At 44.9% G+C, this 21,389-nt stretch overlaps 1 protein-coding gene and 1 long non-coding RNA gene across 4 annotated transcripts in view; one reads left to right on the top strand and one right to left on the bottom strand.

Moving 5' to 3' along the window:
• The window catches only part of LOC114584969 (uncharacterized), a 36,910-nt gene extending 30,531 nt beyond the window's left edge, over positions 1 to 6,379 (top strand). Inside the window, exon 2 of the long non-coding RNA XR_003703773.2 lies at positions 1,125 to 6,379. This is a non-coding gene — a long non-coding RNA (uncharacterized LOC114584969). The remainder of the gene's footprint in view (positions 1 to 1,124) is intronic.
• The window catches only part of PCSK6 (proprotein convertase subtilisin/kexin type 6), a 110,273-nt gene that overhangs the window by 24,425 nt on the left and 64,459 nt on the right, over positions 1 to 21,389 (bottom strand). For all 3 annotated transcript variants that reach the window (XR_003703772.2, XM_077918974.1, XM_028707199.2), the window contains exons 12-14: positions 14,058 to 14,246; positions 10,994 to 11,130; positions 5,207 to 5,386 (exon numbers count right to left, since the gene is read on the bottom strand). Coding sequence is in view for 2 of the 3 variants with exons in the window: in XM_077918974.1 (XP_077775100.1) it covers positions 5,207 to 5,386; positions 10,994 to 11,130; positions 14,058 to 14,246 (506 nt within the window). In the remaining variant the exon portion in view is untranslated. The remainder of the gene's footprint in view (positions 1 to 5,206; positions 5,387 to 10,993; positions 11,131 to 14,057; positions 14,247 to 21,389) is intronic.

Here is a 21,389-nt window from a genome sequence, read left to right as displayed (position 1 = left end):
AAGAGCCAAAAGCCAGCAAGGCTCTTTCGGTTGGTGTATGCCTGGCACGAGGAGCACGAAACTTATGTTTTAAAATGGGGGTCCACGACTTAGCTCTCCTTTAGGTGCTCTGCTTCAGACTGCACCATGATCAGTGGTTTAGTGGTCGGGGGGGTGTCATTGCTGTTTCTGTAGCAGGGTCCCTATCTCTGGCATCCTAAAGCTGCTCAATCAGCATGAAAGGGGAGCTTTTTAGCCACTGTATGCTCCTAAAGCTAAGCATTTGCAGACGCTGAAAATACAAGGTGTTTCAGTTTCAGGAGAATGGCATTCAAGTTCTGTTGCAAACAATGAAACCTTGTGGAAAACACAACTTAAGTCACTCTGAAAGAAGATACAGACCACTCCAAAACATTTGCCCATGTCTATGCACAGAAAATAGGGACCCATGTCTATGCACAGCGGGTGGCGCTGTGGGTTAATCCACAGAGCCTAGGACTTGCCGATCAGAAGGTCAGTGGTTCGAATCCCCGCAATGGGGTGAGCTCCCGTTGCTTGGTCCCTGCACCTGCCAACCTAGCAGTTCGAAAGCACGTCAAAGTGCAAGTAGATCAATAGGTACCGCTCCGGCGGGCATTTCCGTGCGCTGCTCTGGTTCACCAGAAGCGGCTTAGTCATTCTGGCCACATGACCCGGAAGCTGTACGCCGGCTCCCTCGGCCAATAAAGTGAGATGAGCGCCGCAACCCCAGAGTCGGTCACAACTGGACCTAATGATCAGGGGTCCCTTTACCCTTTACCATATGCAGAGAAAATAGCAGATCTAGCTGAAAGGCAACACACGGAGGAAGGGCCACCAGCTCCTGGGGGCCGAGCCCTTTGGACCCTCCCCAATATTTTGGGGGTAGGGGCCAGGTGCCCCCCAATGCCCCAAAAGCATGGAAACGTTTTATTTGCAGCTGTATAGCTGAGTCCCAGGACTGTCTCCAGGCCACACCCTTCACTGTCCCTGTGCAAATGCTTTGGTCTGTCTGGAATCCATCCCTGAATTTTGAAAATGTCTTGTTTGGGGTCCAGATTTTATTGGTATTGATATATACAGTCAAAGGTATAAGTACCCTTAAGCTTGGTTTTGTTTACTTCTAGAATCCAGATACTGCCAGCAAAAAGTGTCAAGGGTATTATGGCAAGCGCAGCCCAAAATGACATAAATGAGCGGAAGAACTTGCATGTCCCACAAAACACAGAGGTCCAATATTGGGACAGGTTTCAAAGCTGAGCTGAGCTATGCAGCTGTGTACGATTCTACATTTTTGAGGGTTTCACCAACGTTTATGAGACCACCTGGAAAAAGACTCCAAATGCCACAATAAATTTTGTGTGAATAATTTAATAGCGCTGGGGAGGGGTGGGCAGAGCTTGGAAGGACAACAAAGCTGCATCTGCGGCCGGTTTTTAACAGGAGGAGTGGGCTCTGTCCAAAGAAACCCATTCACCTACTCCTGAATTCTTGGCTCACAGGAAGAGGCTGTATAAACCAAGAGTCAAACAGAACCTAACATTTATCTCGCAGCCATAATATTAGTATACAGGATATCAGCCAAGCCAGCAGCAGCAGCAGCAACTCACATTTCTTGCTCATTTCTTTATGGGGCTTAGAGTTACAAGGCCTAAAGTGGAGCTACCAGGCCAATTGAATGTCTTGCCCTGGAAATACAGCTTGTCAACTTAATTGTCTCAAGGAGGTGTCCATTAAAAAAGCATGCACATTTCTGAAACTTCTGGTATCCGTGATGTTGGGTGGTTGCGTTCCCCCCCTTATATTAAAACTGGAGACACAGTTCAGCCTTAAAGATGCATCTAAATTTACTAGGGACTGCCACCCTTGCTTGTGTTGCTTACCAATCCCACCAAACCCCACCCCTCTCCCTTTACATCTCACCTAACCTATATCTCCTCACAGCTCCTCTGTCCCCCCCCCCATCCTTGCTTTAATTATTCAAGCCTCTGCTGTTGTTCAAAGCTGCCATTTTAAACCTTCCTTCTGTTTTGCTCCCTCCTCCTGTTCGGAGTTCATGAAATCTAGGATTGTGATGCACCACTACAAATCCTCCAACAAGGGCTGCGTGATGACAGCCTTACATTTTTATGTATATAGAAAGATAGGCATAGAGACACAAAAGTGAAACCACCAGCAACAGCAGCTCCAGTAGCTCCTCGTACCAACACAGAAGTTAATACTGCCTCCTGGGCATTCTGTATTCCCAGACTATCAAGGCAATGGTTTCTAGGCAACGGCGGTGCTTCACACCTGTCATGCTGTAGCTGTGGGATGGGGAACCAGTGGTCCTCTGGGCGCTGCTGTACTTCAGCTCCCATTGGCTCCAACCAGAATGGCCAGGGATCAAGGATGATGAGCGCTGTAGCCCAGAAACAGCTGGAAGGCCACAAGATCCTCAACCCTGCTGTATTGAGCAAGGCTGTGTCAGCTGCTGCACATCTTTATCCCCCTCACTTAGGATGAGGTTGCTGCCCACATATTTTCAAAGAAAGGAGAGGGATCACAGATGCATGGGACCCCTCTGAAACAAGACAGGCATTTCTGGTTTTCTGAAGATTGAGAGGAAAGCAGTTAAGCCAATGTTCCTGGGGAGGGTTCTAAAGATCCAGCAAAACTACAGGAAAGTTACTAACTCTAACATGGGGTAGTAAAAGTGGTGCCCTCCAGATATTGTTGGGTTACAACTCTCATTAGTCCCTGCCAGTATGGCCCATGGTCAGGGATGATGGGAGTTACAGTCCAGCAACATCTGGAGGCCAACCACATTGGCTACTCCTATTCCATCATCTGGTCCATCATGACACTGATACGAAACTCTGCTTTTCTTGAAGCCTCTGCGTCATCCCCCCTGAAGCATGGGTCAGCTATAGCTTAGCGGTGCATTTTGGAATCCCACTGCATTTTTACTCCATCTTTGAGATGATGGCACTGCCAATATACTGGCGGAGATAGTAGGCATCAACTGCATGGTGCCTCTCTATGCTGAACAGAATGGAGTAGCAGATGTATTGCTGCCCTGGGCTCCTTCAGGAGGGGCAGGAAAGAAATGGAATAAGTACATGAATAAAATATCCCTCACTTTTCAAGGCACACTTCAGTCCTTCTTAGTAGCGCACCCTGACATGCAGTGTGGAGTTATCATATCATACGATAGTGCTTTGCTGCATATTTGTTGTTGTTTAGTCGTTTAGTCGTGTCCGACTCTTTGTGACCCCATGGACCAGAGCACGCCAGGCACTCCTATCTTCCACTGCCTCCCGCAGTTTGGTCAGACTCATGTTTGTAGCTTCGAGAACACTGTCCAACCATCTCGTCCTCTGTCGTCCCCTTCTTCTTGTGCCCTCAATCTTTCCCAACATCAGGGTCTTTTCCAGGGAGTCTTCTCTTCTCATGAGGTGGCCAAAGTATTGGAGCCTCAGCTTCATGATCTGTCCTTCCAGTGAGCACTCAGGGCTGATTTCCTTAAGAATAGATACGTTTGATCTTCTTGCAGTCCACGGGACTCTCAGGAGTCTCCTCCAGCACCACAGTTCAAAAGCATCAATTCTTCGGCGATCAGCCTTCTTTATGGTCCAGCTCTCACTTCCATACATCACTACTGGGAAAACCATGGCTTTTACTAATTCGCAGGGTGGTGCATGAGCCCACCCCACAAAGAGATACAAATCAGAAATCTGTGCTAAAGCAACCTAAACTGCACAGCCAGATCCCCTCTGTTAATTCTGGGCTCTGTAGGAGATAGCCAAATTAAGTACATTTGTATTGTGGTTCTCATTCTGCCATTTGTATTGTTTTCCAAAACATTCTGTTTTGGTTTCTGCCAATCACCGGAAGGGATATGGGATAAATTTGATTCAGTTCACATTTAAAGACAAACCACCATAATTCATACATTACAAAGCAAATACAGGAACTTAAACGCAGCCATCCTTCGAGATTCACACTTTTTCTGGATTTTGCTATGCAGTCCTCTAGCGAAGAAATGTGTACTAAAAGGTATAGGCTACAGTTTGCAAAAAGGCGTGAAAGTAACATACAAAAATGCTTTCTACGAGGAGGAGAAATTGCTTTGCAAAACTGAGCATATTACACCAAACTGCATACAGATCTGTGTATATTAGGATAAATTATCAACACGAAACTGATGAAATTTCATGAGGGAATAATAATTAAAAAGAAAAAGCAAGCTGATGTGGAGAACTAAGCATAACACTGAAAAACTGAGAAAATGAAATTGAGAGATTTGCCATGCCCTGGTCATGAAAAAGGGGAAGGACTGGTGGTGTGGACTTCTGCATCCCCACTTTATATGTATGTATTTCATGTGTACTTTAATGAATTGAATAATGAGTCATGGGGGTGTGGGGAGTGTGTGCATAAACTTAGCAGGGCTTATCTTTTCAGTTGCTAATCTGTTAATGTTAATACTGTTTTGTAGAACGCCACATTGATTTGTTAATCATATATTATGACTTTTGCTGTAATTGTGACGCTCAGCTTATTTTTAGTTGCTGCTTTGTTAACAGTGCTTCATAGACAGCAATTGTTTTATTGATGGTCGTCAATTATTTTATATTAATTATGCTGCCTTTGTGATGTTCTATGATGTTATTGTTAGTTGTTTGTAAGCTGTTCTGGGATTCATTCAAATGGAAAGAGGCATAGAAATACAATAAATCAAAATCAATTTGCATTCTGAAATTTAACAGGCATTGTCCATACCTGTCGGAAGTTTATCTGTATAACCTCAAAAGGCTTGGAAACTTCCTGTTGTAATGTGGTTTTAATTTCCTATATGCTAGTAGGGGCCGCATCATGCATTTGGGATTAACCAGTTTGGAATTAGAAACATGGACACCAAATCCCAACATTTTCAGGAATCTGAACGGATTCTTGTACTCGCTGAACATCAAGGGAGAATGGACAAAACATTGTACTAGTTTGGGATAGGGTCAATTTTTTTGGAAGTCAATGGAGCACCATCTTTGTTCATAGTACTTGTGGTGGACTTGGCAATAAGACGGCTTGGTGTACTGGATTACAAACAATCTCCTAGTTTTTCCAAGATGAGGGGAGTGACAGCTCCGGTTGTTTGCATAAGGAAGTGGAGTTTGAGGCAGGGGAGGGAGGAAGGGACAGACAGAGAAATGGGATTTGTGCACTTTACCTGTGTATTCCTCTTCATCCTCCAGTATCTCCATCTGAGTTTGGAAGAAAGCTGCTTTTGAGGCTTCCATATCAGAAGATGGCATCTCCAGCATCCTTGACCTGGAGTGATGGGAGCTGGAATTGGAATATGGGCTCTCAGCTGTTCCATATAAAATGAGGCTCCATTCTTTTAACTTTCCTGCAAAAGATCCGGCATTCATAAATATTGCCCTGGTTTGCACATTAATACTAAGCAACGGTGCATTAAACTATGGTTTATAGTCTGGAGCCTGTCCAGGGATTTGTTTACTCCCAACAAACCACAATCTTAAGCCACGGCTTGTTGTTACCTTACAACTTTTTAAAAATGATTACTTGGCATTGAAGTGTGAACCTAGCACTGTTCTTTAACTATGGTTTGCTTGGCCGCCCCAACTCAGGTATTCACCAAGCTATAAAGCACGAGGCAAGAGCAGCTAAAAAACAATCCAAGTTTGGAGGAACAAACCATAGTTTGTTTGATTGTCTGTGGGACAAATCATGGTTAACTCATGCTTTGTTAAACAAACCATAGTTTAAACAATTTTTGAAACAGCTTTCCCCAGTCTGGTGCCCTCCAGATGTTTTGGGTTACACTCTCATTATCCTAGGCCAGCATGGCCAATGGTGAGAGATGATGGGAATTAACAGTCCAAAACATCTGGAGGGCACCAGGTTGGTGAAGGCTGCCTTAAATGAACCAACGCTTAGCATTATGTATGATCCAGGTCATTAAGTCTATTAACTGTTAATAATCAGTCATCTGCCTTAACTGATGGAAATGCTCCCAGGTACCACCTACTAATGGATTATTTGACAAGGTTGTAATGGGCACAATTACTTAAAATGGATAAAACACCTATGCAAATTAAGGCGGCTTTGCATCCTAATTTCAAGGGTGATTTCTTGTGAAAATGATCCCTATTTCAGGTAAATATTCGCTCCAAAGGGGAGATGTGTAAAAGTCTTGCTAGAACTAATCCTATTCTGATGTTGATCTGTTTTAATGAATTTGATCCTTGATGACTCTGAAAAGAGAACGTGGAAGAGGAAATTGGCAGTTACGTTTGAAATGAGTGCTTAATGAAATCTTGGTAAATGTGTTACTCTTTTGAAATGTTTGAATGCTCAAATAAAGTGGTTGAAACATCAATTCAAATTAAATAAGTGTGAAAATTACAAAAGTCTACTATATGTTTGGCAGGGGGTTGGACTCGATGGCCCTTGTGGTCTATTCCAACTCTATGATTCTATGTTTTGGAAAGTTCTTGGTTCATTCCATGCACATTTGGAATGAACCAATTTGGAGTATCTTAAGATACTCTAACCAAATATTGCATGATGCTTCCTGAGGTCAAGAAGCAGGTTTTCATCTATGTTTGGATACACCTGGATGCCATTTTGAATCAAGATGGTGGACTGAACCTTTCAAAACTGCACTGATTTTTTTTGTTTCCAATATTTCCCAAGCAACACTGGTTATGAGGAAACTAATGTACACATAAGTGACTTTTTGAGATAACAAGGGAATGCAGGGATTGACAATTTAGTTTCTCCTTCATCCTTTAAGACCTCATTGACACATACCTCAGAATGAGGTGGCAGAGTTATGAGACAGTTGAATGGCCTTTAGTGCTTAAAACTACAGAAGGGTGAATCATATTCTTCAACGCTTGCACCACAGCGTAAATATAATTCATTCCCTGGCGGATGTACATTGCTGAGGAAGATCAGTAGTGGCCCGAAAGCTGTCTATCAAAACTGCTGGTCTGCTTTTGATGGTCTTCTAACTGAGGGATCTCCAACGTGGTGTTTGTGAGCACCAGTGCGCCCACCAGATTTTGTGTTCTCACACTCCCACAGCAGCCATTTTGTGACACGTGCTCATAGTGCTTTCTCAAAATTGCAAATGTGCCCCAAAGGTTGGCAAGCTTTGTTTTAATTGGAGGAGTTCCAGACAAGTTTTGAGTGACTTCAAGACTTCCTGGAAGACAGTTTGTAAGTCTGTGCGGTCACCCTTCTCCAGTGTAAAGATTGCAACTTGAACTGGTGTCCAAGATTTACAAATGGCCCTCAAAAAGGCTGGCTACTCAAGCATTTAAACATTTGTTATGAAGCAGAAGCACTAAATCATTCGCAGGAGAGGGGACTAAAGATTTGCTAACATGTACAATTCCTTGTTTTTTGCTCATTCTTTTCATAAGCATGTTGTTGTTGTTGTTGTTAAAAGGAAAAAAACCTAAAACGTATCAACCAGCCTGATTCAAGTCTGCAATCCTAACTCCACTTACCTGGGAGAAAGCCCCACTGAATTCAATAGGACTTACTTCTGAGTAGACATGGTTAGGATTGTGCTGCAATGGTATCACAGAAGCAAAAGGGGGGAAGGGGGGGTTGCCTTTCCAATGAAAGCTCAGGAATAGGATGGGCTTTGAGAGTTTTATTAAAAAAACAAATATCAAGGGAATTAGAAGTAATCCACCTGAGCACAGAACAAATTTGCTCCAGGAAGGGCATGAGGAGGAATCTATTCCCAGGGATTTATTGCTGCTTCCCGTGGTTAATATGTGTTGGGAAGCGTTCAGAAAAGAAGCTGCAGTAACTCATTCCCAGTGGGTGCAGGGATCATAAGCAGCACCCACAACGAGCACATTATTTTTATTTTTTTATTTACAGTAAGCCTGCAACTTACGCTTATTCGGGTTGACATGCCTGGCAGAATAATTTTTTTAAAAAAAATATATATATATTTTATTAAGGATTTTCTTGTTTTACAGAAGTGTAGTGCCTCGTTTTTTGTTTGTTTTTTTTATGTAACATTTTTACAAATCCATTTCATTTGTTGAGGCATTAGGGGGAGAAGAAAAAAGAAAGAGGGAAGAAAAGGGGGGGTGGAGAGAGGGAAGATGGATGGGGGTGGGGTCGGGTGGCGGTGTTTCTATTATGTTTAATGTGTGTAGAGTTTGGTGTCAGCATTGTTTGTGTTGTTCATTTGTGTTCCTTTGGTGGTGAGAGAGGTTGGGGTTGGCCTAGGGTGTGATTGTTTGCTTGTGATTGGCTGTGGTGATCTTTGTTTTCATGTGTGAGTGAGGTGGGTGGGTGTTTTGGATCAGGTTAGCCATATTGATTTGTATGCTGTTGGTGGATTATTGTCATTGTCCTGTTGGGCTGTGTGTGTGATAAAGGGGAGCCATACCGGGGTGAAGGTGTCTTCTTCTGTTCGTCCCCGTGTCAGTTTCAGTTTATTAGTTAATTTTTCTAGTAGGGCTGTTTCCCATACTATTTGGTACCATTGGTCCATGCTTACTCCTGACAGGTCTCTCCAGTGTCTGGTTATGGTATTTCTGGCTGCTGAGAGCAGGTGGGTTGTGAGTTCTTTGTGGTGTAAATGGGCATTGTTGTCTTGGAAGATGTTTAGTAGGGCCAATTCTGGGGTGATGTCTATTACTTGCTTAGTTATTGTACATATTTCTTGTATGGCTGTCATCCAGAATAGTTGGATTTTGGGACACTCCCACCACATGTGCAGAATAATTTAAAAAAATTAAAAAGGAGGAAAGAGGGCAGGTGTCTGGAAAAAATGACTTCGGCAATCCCACCCACCATTGCACTCAATGTATTTTGACTATGCACGATTTTGGCTTTAGGCGTGATCCCCAGAACATAACTTAAGTTGCAGGTACGCCATTTATCCCTCCTTTCCTTTAAGGGGCTCACATCCGCACCATTGGCTGTCGCTTTTCCAAAGAAAGCTGCCTTACACAAAGGTAAGACGATTGTTCCAACTAGCTCAATATGGTCCACACTGGCCGGCAACAATTCTCCAAGATCTTGGACCGGGACCATTCCAAGTCTAGCAGGTAGATGCTTGGGGAAGGGCCACAGGTGGCTGGAAGAGAATGTGTGTTGTGTGTCCCTGGTGCAATCCCACTTCTTTGCAGCCGGCGCAACAATGCAGACTAGGAGACGGGGAGCTCTCCCAGCCCACCCTAGGGATTCTGGAGACTAAACCTTCCTGCATGCAAAGCATGCTCCACCACTGAGCTACAGCCCTGGCCCAGACCTGTCCTCCTGCTTCCAGAGTGCTTCTTGGTGGTGGAACATCACATTCCAGATCGACAAAATGTAAATATTGAAGAGCAGCAAAGCAGGCACATTTAAAATGCCTGTGCAGCATTAAACAGACTACGTTGCACTGATTTGCTTAAACCAAGTGCAGAAATGTAACACTGTTGGGTGCAAGATGATCATGACTTTCAATCCATCAAATTTATGTTATGGAATCCCAAAATGTCATGGAAAGCATGAGGGGCACACATTTGAACATCACAGGGAGCTTCTGCCCCATGTTAGTCTTTTAGTTTCACATCTGTTTTGTTTTAAATGTGTTTGTTGTTTTTTCTGTGTTTAACTTTTTAAAATTATATGATGTGCAAATTGCCTTCAGATGGTGGTTTAGAAGGAGAGTGATAAAGCAATGATCGATAATAATAACAATTCTCCCACTTATTTACAAGTGGCAGGGAGTGCCAGGAGCAGCCCAGGAATTTGAATAAACCAAAAAAAAATTTGTGTTTTTAAAATGAATAGCATAATTTGTGCATTTTGAACTGTCGCGTCGAGAATCAGGCCAAATCAGGTCAAAGTCGTGTTTTGGTCTGCCATCTTGATTTAAAATGGCACCCAGCACCCAAGCATCAAAGAAAACCATTGCTCCCTACTTTGGAAACCCTCATGCAAAGTTTGGCAAGGATATATCCAGAAGCAGCAGAATCTATGCCAAAAGAAGGGTGAAGTCACATTTTGGACCGCCATCTTGATTCAAAATGGTGCCTGGTGTCCAAACGTTGACAAAGACTCCCATCTTTGTCCAGGTGGCAATATTCCCCTCTGCAGCACTGCCATTTATTTCTACACCCAAATAACCTGAATATTCTCAGCCCTTCGACAAAGCTAAGCCAAAGCTGGTATGTCAACTGTGAGAGCCTCAATGAAAAATTATAGCAAAGGTCACATGGGGGGGGGGAGAGGAAATTGTGCCCCTTTATTTCACTGCCAAGGCTTGGAGACCCAGAATCACACCAAGGAAAGAAAAGGACAAGAATCCTGTCCTTACGCCAGCCTTTTACACCCTGCTGTAAAGGCACAGACTCCTGATATACGTTGTTCAGTGTTTAAAAGTCAACTTGAGGCCTTTTAATGGCATTTGTATCAGAGGTATTTCATGCTGTTTTGCCCAAACTGCAGCCAGTTCCTGAGAACACTGTCTCCTCTTGTATTAACAGGGGGAAAATGTTTCTGAACACCATTCATGACTCTAACCGGAAGCAGGATGGGTTGGGGGTTGGGGGAGAGACTAGGGGCCAGAAATCTTGGAGAGGGAGAAGGAGCGACTCCTAAGGAATGAAGAGGCCTGCGTACCAAGCACAAAAACACCGTCACTTGTTAATATGTCATCTCTCTGTAACACTGCAAAGCTTCAGTCGGCGAGAAATAAATATAGATCTATACCGTATGACGCAACCTACAGAACAGCCCCGTCCAGAGCTAAAAACAGCACGCAAGAGGCGTTAAAAGAAATCCCTACATTGCCAATGCAAACACTGGAGGGAAGCTTGAGTTTTATGTGCTGATTTTCACGTTTTCATGGCTGTGGGGTGAGAAAAGAGGGAAGGGAGTTGTAGGGTGGCAGCCAGTCACATGTCTCACCTGCACCAAACATTTGGGCCTCTCACTGCAAGAGACGACACAGTCCAGAGGCACTTACCTTGCATGTCTGGGTTTCGCACGTGGTATGGCTTATCCTGGATTTCCAGTGTCCATTCTCCTGCAGCCCTTTCTCCCCAGCAGTGGACAGTCATGAACTCCCAGTGCTTGAAACCATTACTAGAATCATCGTGCTGTCTGTTAATAGGATGACAAACATGAAGAGGTCACACCAAGAGGTGGCAAAGAGAACTGGTGGGCTATCTAGTTCAACCACCTAATTTAGGCTCACAGGCTGAAGGTTCCCCATCAATGCCGGATTTACGTATAAGCTAAACAAGCTATGGCTTAGGGGCCCATTCTCTTGGGGGCCCCCAAAAAAATTAAAGGGGGAAAACTGGATGTACATTTCCAAAATATAAGATAAAAAACAAATAAAATAAAACCTACATACAGCAACAGTGTTTTGTGTTGTGTAGGCTCCTATGATGTAAGTAATGGGCCCTGCCTGCTAGCCTGCTCCCTAACATATCACTGGTTTGCCCATTTCTATATACAGGGTGCCTACATTCTGCATGGACTGGTCCATAAATTACCGTATAGCATATATTCAACACAAAAAAGTGACAATCTGTTGTTGACAAAGGACAGCTGGACATATAAAGGGCCCCATTACCTTCAGTAGCTTAGGGCCTCATCAAACCTAAATTCGGCACTGTTCCCCATGCCTACTCTAAGTAGGACTGGTTGGATTCTACCCATTTGTACTAAAACTAGGAACAGAACTCCCAATTTGACTACGCCATCGACCCTGAAAACTCTCCTTTTTGGCACCAAAGGAATAGCAATTATTTGCCAACATCCACACATCAACAGAGGGACGCGGGTGGTGCTGTGGGTTAAACCACAAAGCCTAGGGCGATTTCAGCATGCATGTCTCTGGACACACTGGGCTGCTTTCTGCCAGCATGCATCCTGGAATGTTTAACTGTTTTGATTCAGCTCCGCTGCCATAGAGCAGCTTGTATCTAGAGGGCATCAGTTGCTTTTCCGGATTAGCAGACCCTGAATTGGCAACGCAAGCCCTGTCAGCATCTTTATAAAAGAAAATCCAAAAGGACAGTAACGGCCTCCTGCTCATGTTCACGGTACGTGAAGTTGCAGCTGGCAGAGGGACATGCAATTCCCTGAAAATGCACTGTTTCCCACTGGCTCTCTGGTTTCCAAATCACCTAGTGCTAATAGGAGGGGAGAAAGCAGCATGGCCAAAAAGCCTGTTGCATATATGCAAAACAGGTGCAGCTGGAAGTAGAGACCAATGAGGGCAGGTATCAATAAAATGATGAACGACAGCTCTCAAGTGCCAGTGGATTTCAGTGGCTACCTATAGCCACCCTTGTGTAGTGTGGACATATTGTGCAACCTGGTCTTGATTACATTGCCCTCAGTGGGGGGACCGGATCTTGGAGGCACCAGGAAACTGCCATGGGATTCTTCCCCAGAGCCTCAGCCTTGAGGAGAAAGGGTACAGTTCTACTGTTGTCCTCCAGGGGTCAGGAGGGAGGTTCTCCCTGGTTTTTGACTGGTTCCCAACCTCCTTATGGCTACCTTGCCTATCTCCCAGCAACCACCTGGCTTCCTGCTCTCTATACAGCAGGGGTGAGGGACATCGGATGTGGGAGCCACACAAGTGGCCCTTTGAGACTCTATTTGGCCTTCAAGATTCTCTCCAGGCCAAGTCCCTCCCTCAACATCACACCCCTCACCAGCCCAGCAAGTGCCTTTGCAGAGCTCTAAGATGCTCTTGAACTGTGGTACCTCTTTCTTGTTTAGATGGAAGATGGAGGAGTGTGTGTGTGTAGAAACCTCAGAATTTTAAAGGCAGACATGTCCTACTTTACGAACACTCACTACGCAAATATTCACTTATCAGAACACAAGGAATTAGCACCCAAAGTTCCTTATACACACTGCAGATTCTGTGGTCAGGAATCAATAGGAATCAGTGGAAATTGTTGACTTGTTATGTGAAAAGAAATCGTTTACTCATTATGCAAATGCTCACCTAACGAATGATTTCCAGAGAACACATTTTGTTCATAAGGCAGGACCTGTGTGTATGTTTTTGCACAGGCTTTTCCTGCATAAGACTGGAACTTGTGTGGTTTTTAAAAAAAATATTTTCACTGTAATTAAATTGTTTTTGTGTTTTTATGTTTTGTGTCATCGCACATTGCTTAGGATTTTTTTTTTTAACGTTAAGAAATACTTTTCAGTGAAATAAATAAACCCACGCACTCCAGGTCTTTTTTAGAAGCTCATGGGCATGCAGTCTAGCTGGGGCAGGTCACGTTCTACTCTCCTCCCTCTCAATCCTTTGCCTGGTTCTTTATTTTTTTAAGAGCAAAATGTCTACCCCGCTTTTTGAGGAACTCCCCCAGAAACCAACTCACAATCTCTAACCTTGAAACAACTCTACTTGACAACAAAATGCAAACCACTAAAGAATAAACCAGCATAAAAGATGAAATACAGAAACAGAATACAGTGCATAATACAGATGAAGAAAAGAGTATGAAAACATTTTTTTAAAAAAAATGCAGAAAGACCGTGTGGTGTAGTGGTTAGCGTGACGGGAGACCAGAGTTCAAATGTCCATTCAGCCATGAAGCTCACTGGGTGAAGAATAAAATGGCGAGGGAGAGAACCACCCTGGGCTTCTTGGTGGAAAGGTGGGGTATAAATGTAATAATAATATATTTATTAAACTTTTGAGTAATTTGGGAAGGCTTTTACATTATTTATTTACATAGGGTTGTAGTCAACCAACTTTTACTCAGAGTAGACACATTGAAATTAATGGCCAGGACTAACATAGGTCCATTAATTTCAATGGATCTCCTCTGAGAACTCCCCCCCCCCCCAATACAATCCATACCATTTCATGCCAAAATAGGCTTATGAATGGGCAGGCCTAGTCGAGTTGCAATCCCACCTGCAAAATCCAAGCTGTCCTCACCCAGTACCACCTACTGGCATTCATGAGGAGCAGACCCAGAATGCCTTTTCAACCTCAGTCCATCCAGGCTACAAACTCTCAGGAGGGCATCTGTGTAATGGCTCACCTTCTAGCCAGGAGCTGGGACTTCGTACCAGAAGGAGAGGTGAGGTTTATCTGCAGGTCTCCCCGGCGCGGGTGTGCAATAGAAACCCGCACGATGACGTGCTCCAGATAGGCTACGTGATGGTCAGGGTGGTCCACACAGGCGTTAGTTAGAGTTGCCGTCCGCACCGTCTTGTTGGTGGGGATGAACCTAGAGAACGGGAAATAAAGGGAAGCCTTTGGAGGTCAGCAGTCCAGAATCTTGACAGAATAGGTTCAGGGCTGAGGAATCTTTGGCCCTCCAGATGTTGCTGAATGGCATTGCCCATAATCCCTGCTTACTGGCCATGCTAGCTGGGGTTGATAGGCATAGGAGTCCAACAATATCTAGAAAGGCTACAGCTTGCCCATCCCCAGCCTATGAAATGGGCTCCAAGCCTTCATTCATTTAGACAGCCCCTTTCTATTATCTTTTCCAGCTCTTTTATACATGGCAAGGTGCATTAGAGAGGTGGCAACCAGCTCTGGTGGTTTGCCAGTTTCTCTTTCTACCTCCCAATTCTCTGTTGGAAAAACAGCTATAATATCCAGACCATGCTTTCCTTTCTTCCTTCGTTGGCCAAGGAAGCCTGCAGCATTCGTTCTGAGCTGGAGCTGAACTTGTTCTCGCTTGCCAAATCACACTGAACTACAACTCCATCATCCTTGGTTACCGGCAATGATGGATGGGGCTCATGGGCATTGGAGTCCAAAAACATGTGGAAGGGAGGGCCCCAGGTTCCCCAGCCTTTCCCTAAGTCAAAGTGGAACACTTTAGACATTTTGTGTGATGGCCTGGGATTCGGACTCGGATGCTGAACCTGAGGGATCCCAGCCTGCACAGGATTCCCTGCCTCCAGAACCAGCTGAGCTGGGGCTGGGGCATGAGCCTGAAGGGTCCTCACCTGTGCTGGGTCCTCAGGTGCTGAGTCTGCTCTGGCTCCTGAGGTGATGGAGGACCCATTGCCTGCAGGTGCTCCACTCTCAGCCCCATCAAGGGAAGCTGAGCTTGCCTCTGGGTCCGGTAACCTTCCAGCCTCTCCTGAGCTACAGAGGCTCAGGGCAGAGATGCGGAGGGAACCAAGTTCCCGCAGGAGGAGTGCTCACCTCCAGGCCAGGAGAGGCGAGTCACCAGAGGATTGGGCCACCCTATACCTCAGGGCAGATAAAAGCCGGCCAGCCCCAGTCCCAAGTTGTGGGAGCAACATTGTTGGTTGACAGTTCCTGCCTGAACCCTGTCCTGCTTTTCTGCCAGAGCTCCTAACCTGCCCTGGCTCTCTGCTTACTTGCTTGCTTGCCTGTTCCTGACTTCACCCGACTCCCTGCCTTGCACCCAGCTTCAGCTACTATGGACTGCCTCCAAGTTGCACCTTTGACCATGGACCGGACTTGGACCTCGCCTCTCGGGTAACCCACGGGACCAGCACATTTTGGTAGTTAGCCAAACTCCACCACATGCTGCTCCAATAACAATTTGTATTGCAGCCTAGAGGGTTTTTAAAATGCATTTATATTTATTTAGCAAGCACATATATATCCTGTTGTTCTTCCATCAGGGAACTCAAGGTCACATAGGCAGTGTTCCCTGGTGGTCTCCCATCCAAGCACAGACCAGACCATGACCTGCTTAGCTACAGCAAAGTGGGTGCATTTGGTGCCATGAGACCAAGTTGTATGTTGGCCTGCCCCTGGGAATGCTACCTTAGTCAGGTGGGGATGCTGACAACTTGGTTCTTGGAACTGCCACTTTAGTTCACAAGAAAAAACGGGTCAGTCTATAACTGCTCTTAACAGCCTTCTTGAAGCGAGAAGCCAATCTCGACAGCAGTCTTGGATCTCGTTCAGCCGAGGACTTCGTGCTTTCAGAGACCATCATCTCTCCTACACAGTCACCGCCCACCAGCAATGAACCAACTCCCAGCACAGGGTCTGGAGCATGTTGTTAATGTCTAATTTATTGGGAGGAAGCTGCTCACCAGTCCCCAGACTTGCTCTAGGGACGCTTCTCAGCATATGGTGGAAGAGACTCGTGGGGATTACATCGCCGGTCTTTTATTTCGCCTTAGTCATAAAGGGAGAATCGATGAAAGCTATAAACAGTGATGTCATTTCCCGGGGAGAACAGGATTTTTACAAGGGGACTTCAAAACATTATTTGAATGCAGCATGAACTGATTTAAGGAAGCTGTTTTGGCCAAATGTTCCCGACTTTCAGTTTAAGCAAGCGTCAGCTCTAGCGTCCCGATCGCAAACACCGACAAATCGCATAAGGCCAAGAAAGCAATGTTTTTCAGCCAGATTCTCAGTCAATTGTGTGGAAATATTTCCTACTGAAGTCAGCGGGGCTTACCTCCAGAACTGGAGCCCCATATGTTCCTGCATGCATGGAGCGCTTAAGCACAAGCCTATGACGCAAGGATGGGGAACCTGTGGCCTTCCAAATGTTGCCAAACTACAACTCCTATCAGTCCTGGCCATTGACCATCCTGGCTAGGGCTGATGGGAACTGGAGTCCAATAGCATCTGGAGGATCAAAGATTATCTTGATAACCTGCTATACAGGTTGACTCATTTGCTAAAAGGAATGGGGACATCTGAACAATGAAGATTTCTCTGTGTGTAGATCACAACTCCCATGCCCACACTGTATCTGAATATTTATCGCCCATCTTAAAAGATCTGTGCTGGCTTCTAGTAAGTTTCTGGGCTTAGTTCAAGGAACCAATTTTAAAAGACCTAACAGCTTTGGTCAACCAGAGCATCTAAAGAACAGTCTTCTCCCAGATGGGCATCCCCTAAAATTAAGATCTGCTTCAGAGACCCTCTTCTGAGAGCCTGCATTGGGAGAGATTAAGAGTGTGGCAAACAGACAGGGTCTTCTCAGTGGTGGCACCTCATTCATGAAATACCCTTACCAAAGATAAGCGGGCAACAGTAATACTTACATTGTTCTGAGAGCAGATTAAGACATTTTTATTTTGACAGCCCATTTTATTTGCTCTTAATACTAACTTCACTGAACAGCATTTTAACATCTTTAGATTTTCTCTTCCTTTTACAGGCAATCTTTACTGCTATATGCCTGCCGTTCTTATGACTTGCTGTTACCTCGAGATCACTACTTTGAGGGGAAGGGAGGAGAGGATTTTTAAATAAATAAAACAGATTGCTAGAGCCAGACAAAAGTGTTTGAGAGGGACATAGTGACACAGCTACCTCTTCTGCCTGATGTATCCATCTTACTATTTAGCCACTACAATACCTAGATTCCCCATGAATATAATGGAATCTGTCCTCAGGGAGTCTCAGGAAAACAATATACTTCACCATTAGGATGTCATACAAAGTGAATTCTGTCTGGCTCGTAATGCTTAAAATAATCAAGTTGGAAGAATCTCTCCAATGTCATCTAGTCCAACCCCCAGCCTATACAGGGAGCCGGCTACTACAGGATTCCCGATAGAGGTTTTTAAACAGAGACTTGCCTAACAAAAGAGAGTCCACCTTCCGAGGCGGTCTGGTCCACTGCTGAACAACTTGTGCCATCAGGAATGCTTCCTAAAGTTCAGCTAAAATCTTCTTTCTATGTGAACCTGCTGTGGGGTGGGGAATCTTGGGGCCGAATACCCCATTGCAAGCCTCTCTGTGTGGCCCTCAGGATTCTCCCTGAGCTACACTCCTCACCAAACCTGCTCTGCACTCTCACTGACTGCATTTGCCTGGCTGGAATGTCTCCCGGAACAACGATAACACCTCTTCCTTGCCTAGATGGAGGATGGAACGACATCTGTACACAGAAACCTCTTATTAGTCTGTGGCTGTAATGCAGCCTCCTGTACAAAGAGTCGCATCTATGGCTCCACACAGTTTTGCCCTTGGCCCCACCTACAAGTGGCATGGAGTCCGCCCAGATCCTAGCCCAAAGCCTGTTTCCTCCTGCCCCAGTCTTTGTGAAAGGAAACATTCATTCTTATGGCTGAGGATGCAATGAAGGCATTTCCACACCTGCCTGGAGTTGCCCTGGGGGCCTGACTCAAACACGCTTCTAGATGCTTATCCATCCAAGATGACTGCTCATCAGACACCTGGGTCAATGGGGTCTGGTCCAGGAGTGGGGAAAGCAAAATGTCACTTAGAGAAGGATCTGAAATGTTTTGAAGCTTGAATTTGTTTTATTCTGGATTGTTTTATTTGAAGTTTTAATGTGTTGTAAACCACTTTGGGATTTCCCCTCCTTAAAATAGAAAGTGGTATAGAGATGGAATGAATGATCATCATGGCAATCAGACAGCCTCTTATTGAGCAGCTACTTGCCTGCGCTGTGACGCGGGTGGCCCTGTGAGTTAAACTACAGAGCCTAGGACTTGCCGATCAGAAGGTCGGCAGTTCAAATCCCCCAACAGGGTGAGCTCCCATTGCTCAGTCCCTGCTCCTGCCAACCTAGCATTTTGAAAGCATGTCAAAGTGCAAGTAGATAAATAGGTACCACTCCGGCAGGAAGGTAAACGGTGTTTCCGTGTGCTGCTCTAGTTTGCCAGAAGTGGCTTAGTCATGCTGGCCACATGACCCGGAAGCTGTACGCCGGCTCCCTCGGCCAATAAAGCGAGATGAGCGCCGCAACCCCAGAGTCGGCCACGACTGCACCTAATGGTCAGAGGTCCCTTTACCTTTTCCTTTACTTGCTTGGGCTATAAACTCCATCCTCTTTTTACAAGTTCAACTGGAGAGTATCAGCTTGAATTAAGCCTCAGACCCAAGTCCTCAATCACCTCACTCCACAGGGGAAAATACTGACACAGGGTAGGAGAAATGGAGAGGAGGAGGATAGGAAATTAGGTTATCCTCATTGACCAGCTGCAGACTGTAAGATTCCAGCAAATGTTAAACACCAGTTTCCAGATGCCTTTAGTCAACACAAGGCAAGCTGGAGATGTGTTACTGTAAGGGTGGGGGACAACTTTCAAGCCAAGGCTTGCATCTCCATGCGGTTAACTTTCCAGGAGGCACATACCAAGGGTGGGTGGGACGAACGTCAAATGTGGGCATGACCAAAGTCATATACATATACACCCAGTTGCACATCTACACACACAAGCAAACCACTATCTCAAGCCCAGCCTTCCCTTTCCCCTCCATCTGTGATACAAAGACAATAGCCCTGACCTACTTTACAGGGTTGTTGTAATGATCACTGAGATAATGTGTGTTACATGTACACATACTGTAAGTTTTACAAAAATGAACGCGATGCTAATGTATTCACAGTTATAAGGTTTACAAACACTAATGTGTAAAATGCTATTTTAATTTATACTATATTTTGCTTGCTGTTGTTAGACTGAGATGGCCACTTTTAAAGTTGTATTTATCAACATGCAACTTTCTGTCATTTATTTCGTTGTGTATTGTATCTATTTATGCTTTAAACATTGGCTTGGATGCTCTGAGCAGAACAGCAGGATTCTAATAAACAGTAAGCATTTCTTTAGATCAGGGTGGGAAAACTGTGTCCCTCTACCACTAGATGCTGTTAGACTACAAATCCCATCATTATCATCATTTTTTACCATCGGCCATCCTACCTTGGGATGATGGGAGGTGTAGTCCAACAGCATCCGAAGAACCAGAGGTTCCCTACTTTGGCTTTAGACCATAACCGATAGACTGAGTCAGTGTTAGTTTTAGTTTTTATACAGTGCCAAACAATTTTAGGTGCTTTATTAACGAACTATTATTATTATTAAATGGGTATTGGTCCTCCACCTATTGGAAGTTGAATTAACTGCATTTTAATTTCTCTTCATAACAGCATACAGGGTCTTCCCTTCATTTTATCCTCACAACAACCTTGTGAGGTAGACAGTAACTGGACCAAAGTCACCTAGTATGCTACATAACGGATGTGGGATTTGAAGCCAGGTCTCCCCACTCTTCATCTGAAACACTAACCTCTCAAAGATTGGGGGAGGGCTCCAAAGAGAGTGTGGCTGAGGCAGGGGACAGATCCAGGAGAGGGGACCAGTGATTTATGGGGTGTGATGCCACCCACAAGGCAGAAGCCAGGGGAGAGGGATTGTCAAGGCAGTCTGAGGCGGAGGAAAAAGGGACAAGCGACAGGTCAGTAGATTCCTCACTTCCTCCACCCCAATGTCTCCTAGAACCAGGAGGGGCTTGAAAAGGAACCAGGCCTTTTTGGTAGTTGCGCCCTCCCTCCCAGAAGATGTCAAACAGATAAACAGCTCTATGATTTTTAAAAGACACCTGAAGGCAGCCCTGTTCAGGGAAGTTTTTAGTGTTTGATGTTGTGTTTTTACTATTTTTTGTTGAATGACTGAGGCAACTCAGTAAGATGGGCGGCATATATTATTTTTATTATTATTATTATTATTATTATTATTATTATTATTATTATTATTAGAGTTTGGATTTGATATCCCGCCTTTCACTCCCTTTAAGGAGTCTCAAAGCAGCTAACATTCTCCTTTCCCTTCCTCCCCCACAACAAACACTCTGTGAGGTGAGTGGGGCTGAGAGACTTCAGAGAAGTGTGACTGGCCCAAGGTCACCCAGCAGCTGCATGTGGAGGAGCGGAGACGCGAACCCAGTTCCCCAGATTACGAGACTACCGCTCTTAAGCACTACACCATTATTATTATTATTATTATTATTATTAAGCAATGATGACTTCTGTGCAGGCGAAGCCTCAGGTTGTGGGCAGGCAAGCTGTCAGAGGAGGGTACATAACCCAGAGGAGGAGAGGGGTCCCACTGTTGCTGCGACTTCTCCAAGGGGCCCAGACCTGTGGCCAGCTACCTAGAGGCTAGAAGCATGTGTGCATGTGTATCCAGAGCACCATGGAAGCTACTGAAAGTGTTCTTCTTGACAATAAAGTGTTAAGGAAGACACATGTCTTCCTTATCTGGGACGGGCTGTGACATAACCATGACACCACACTGGCTCTGTAGTCTTGCCACAGCCTGTGAACGTACACTTAAGCAACACTCACTCAGGATCACAGAAATCAGAATCTTTTGGCAATATTTATAAATTCCATGTGTGTGTGTGTGTGTGTGTGTGTGTTCTGTTGTAACCTATCCCCACCCCAAAATGGGTGGAAGGGGAAAGGGAGGGATCAAGGCCAAACTGAACCAACTTCCAGTCATCCTCGAGGTTCAGGAAAAGGTTATGCAGTTCAGTAATTAGAAACAGTTGTCAACATGGAAGCCACACCAAGTTATACCAGCAGCAGACAAACTTTAAAAAAGGGGGGGTTGAAATGTAAAAAACAAAACAAAACATAATGCGTGAAGGGAAG

This window comes from Podarcis muralis, chromosome 14 (genome assembly GCF_964188315.1).
Source record: "Podarcis muralis chromosome 14, rPodMur119.hap1.1, whole genome shotgun sequence".
In the NCBI taxonomy this organism is placed as follows: domain Eukaryota; kingdom Metazoa; phylum Chordata; class Lepidosauria; order Squamata; family Lacertidae; genus Podarcis; species Podarcis muralis.
Note: the sequence above shows the minus strand (reverse complement) of the source record. Positions and strands in the feature narration are given on the sequence as shown.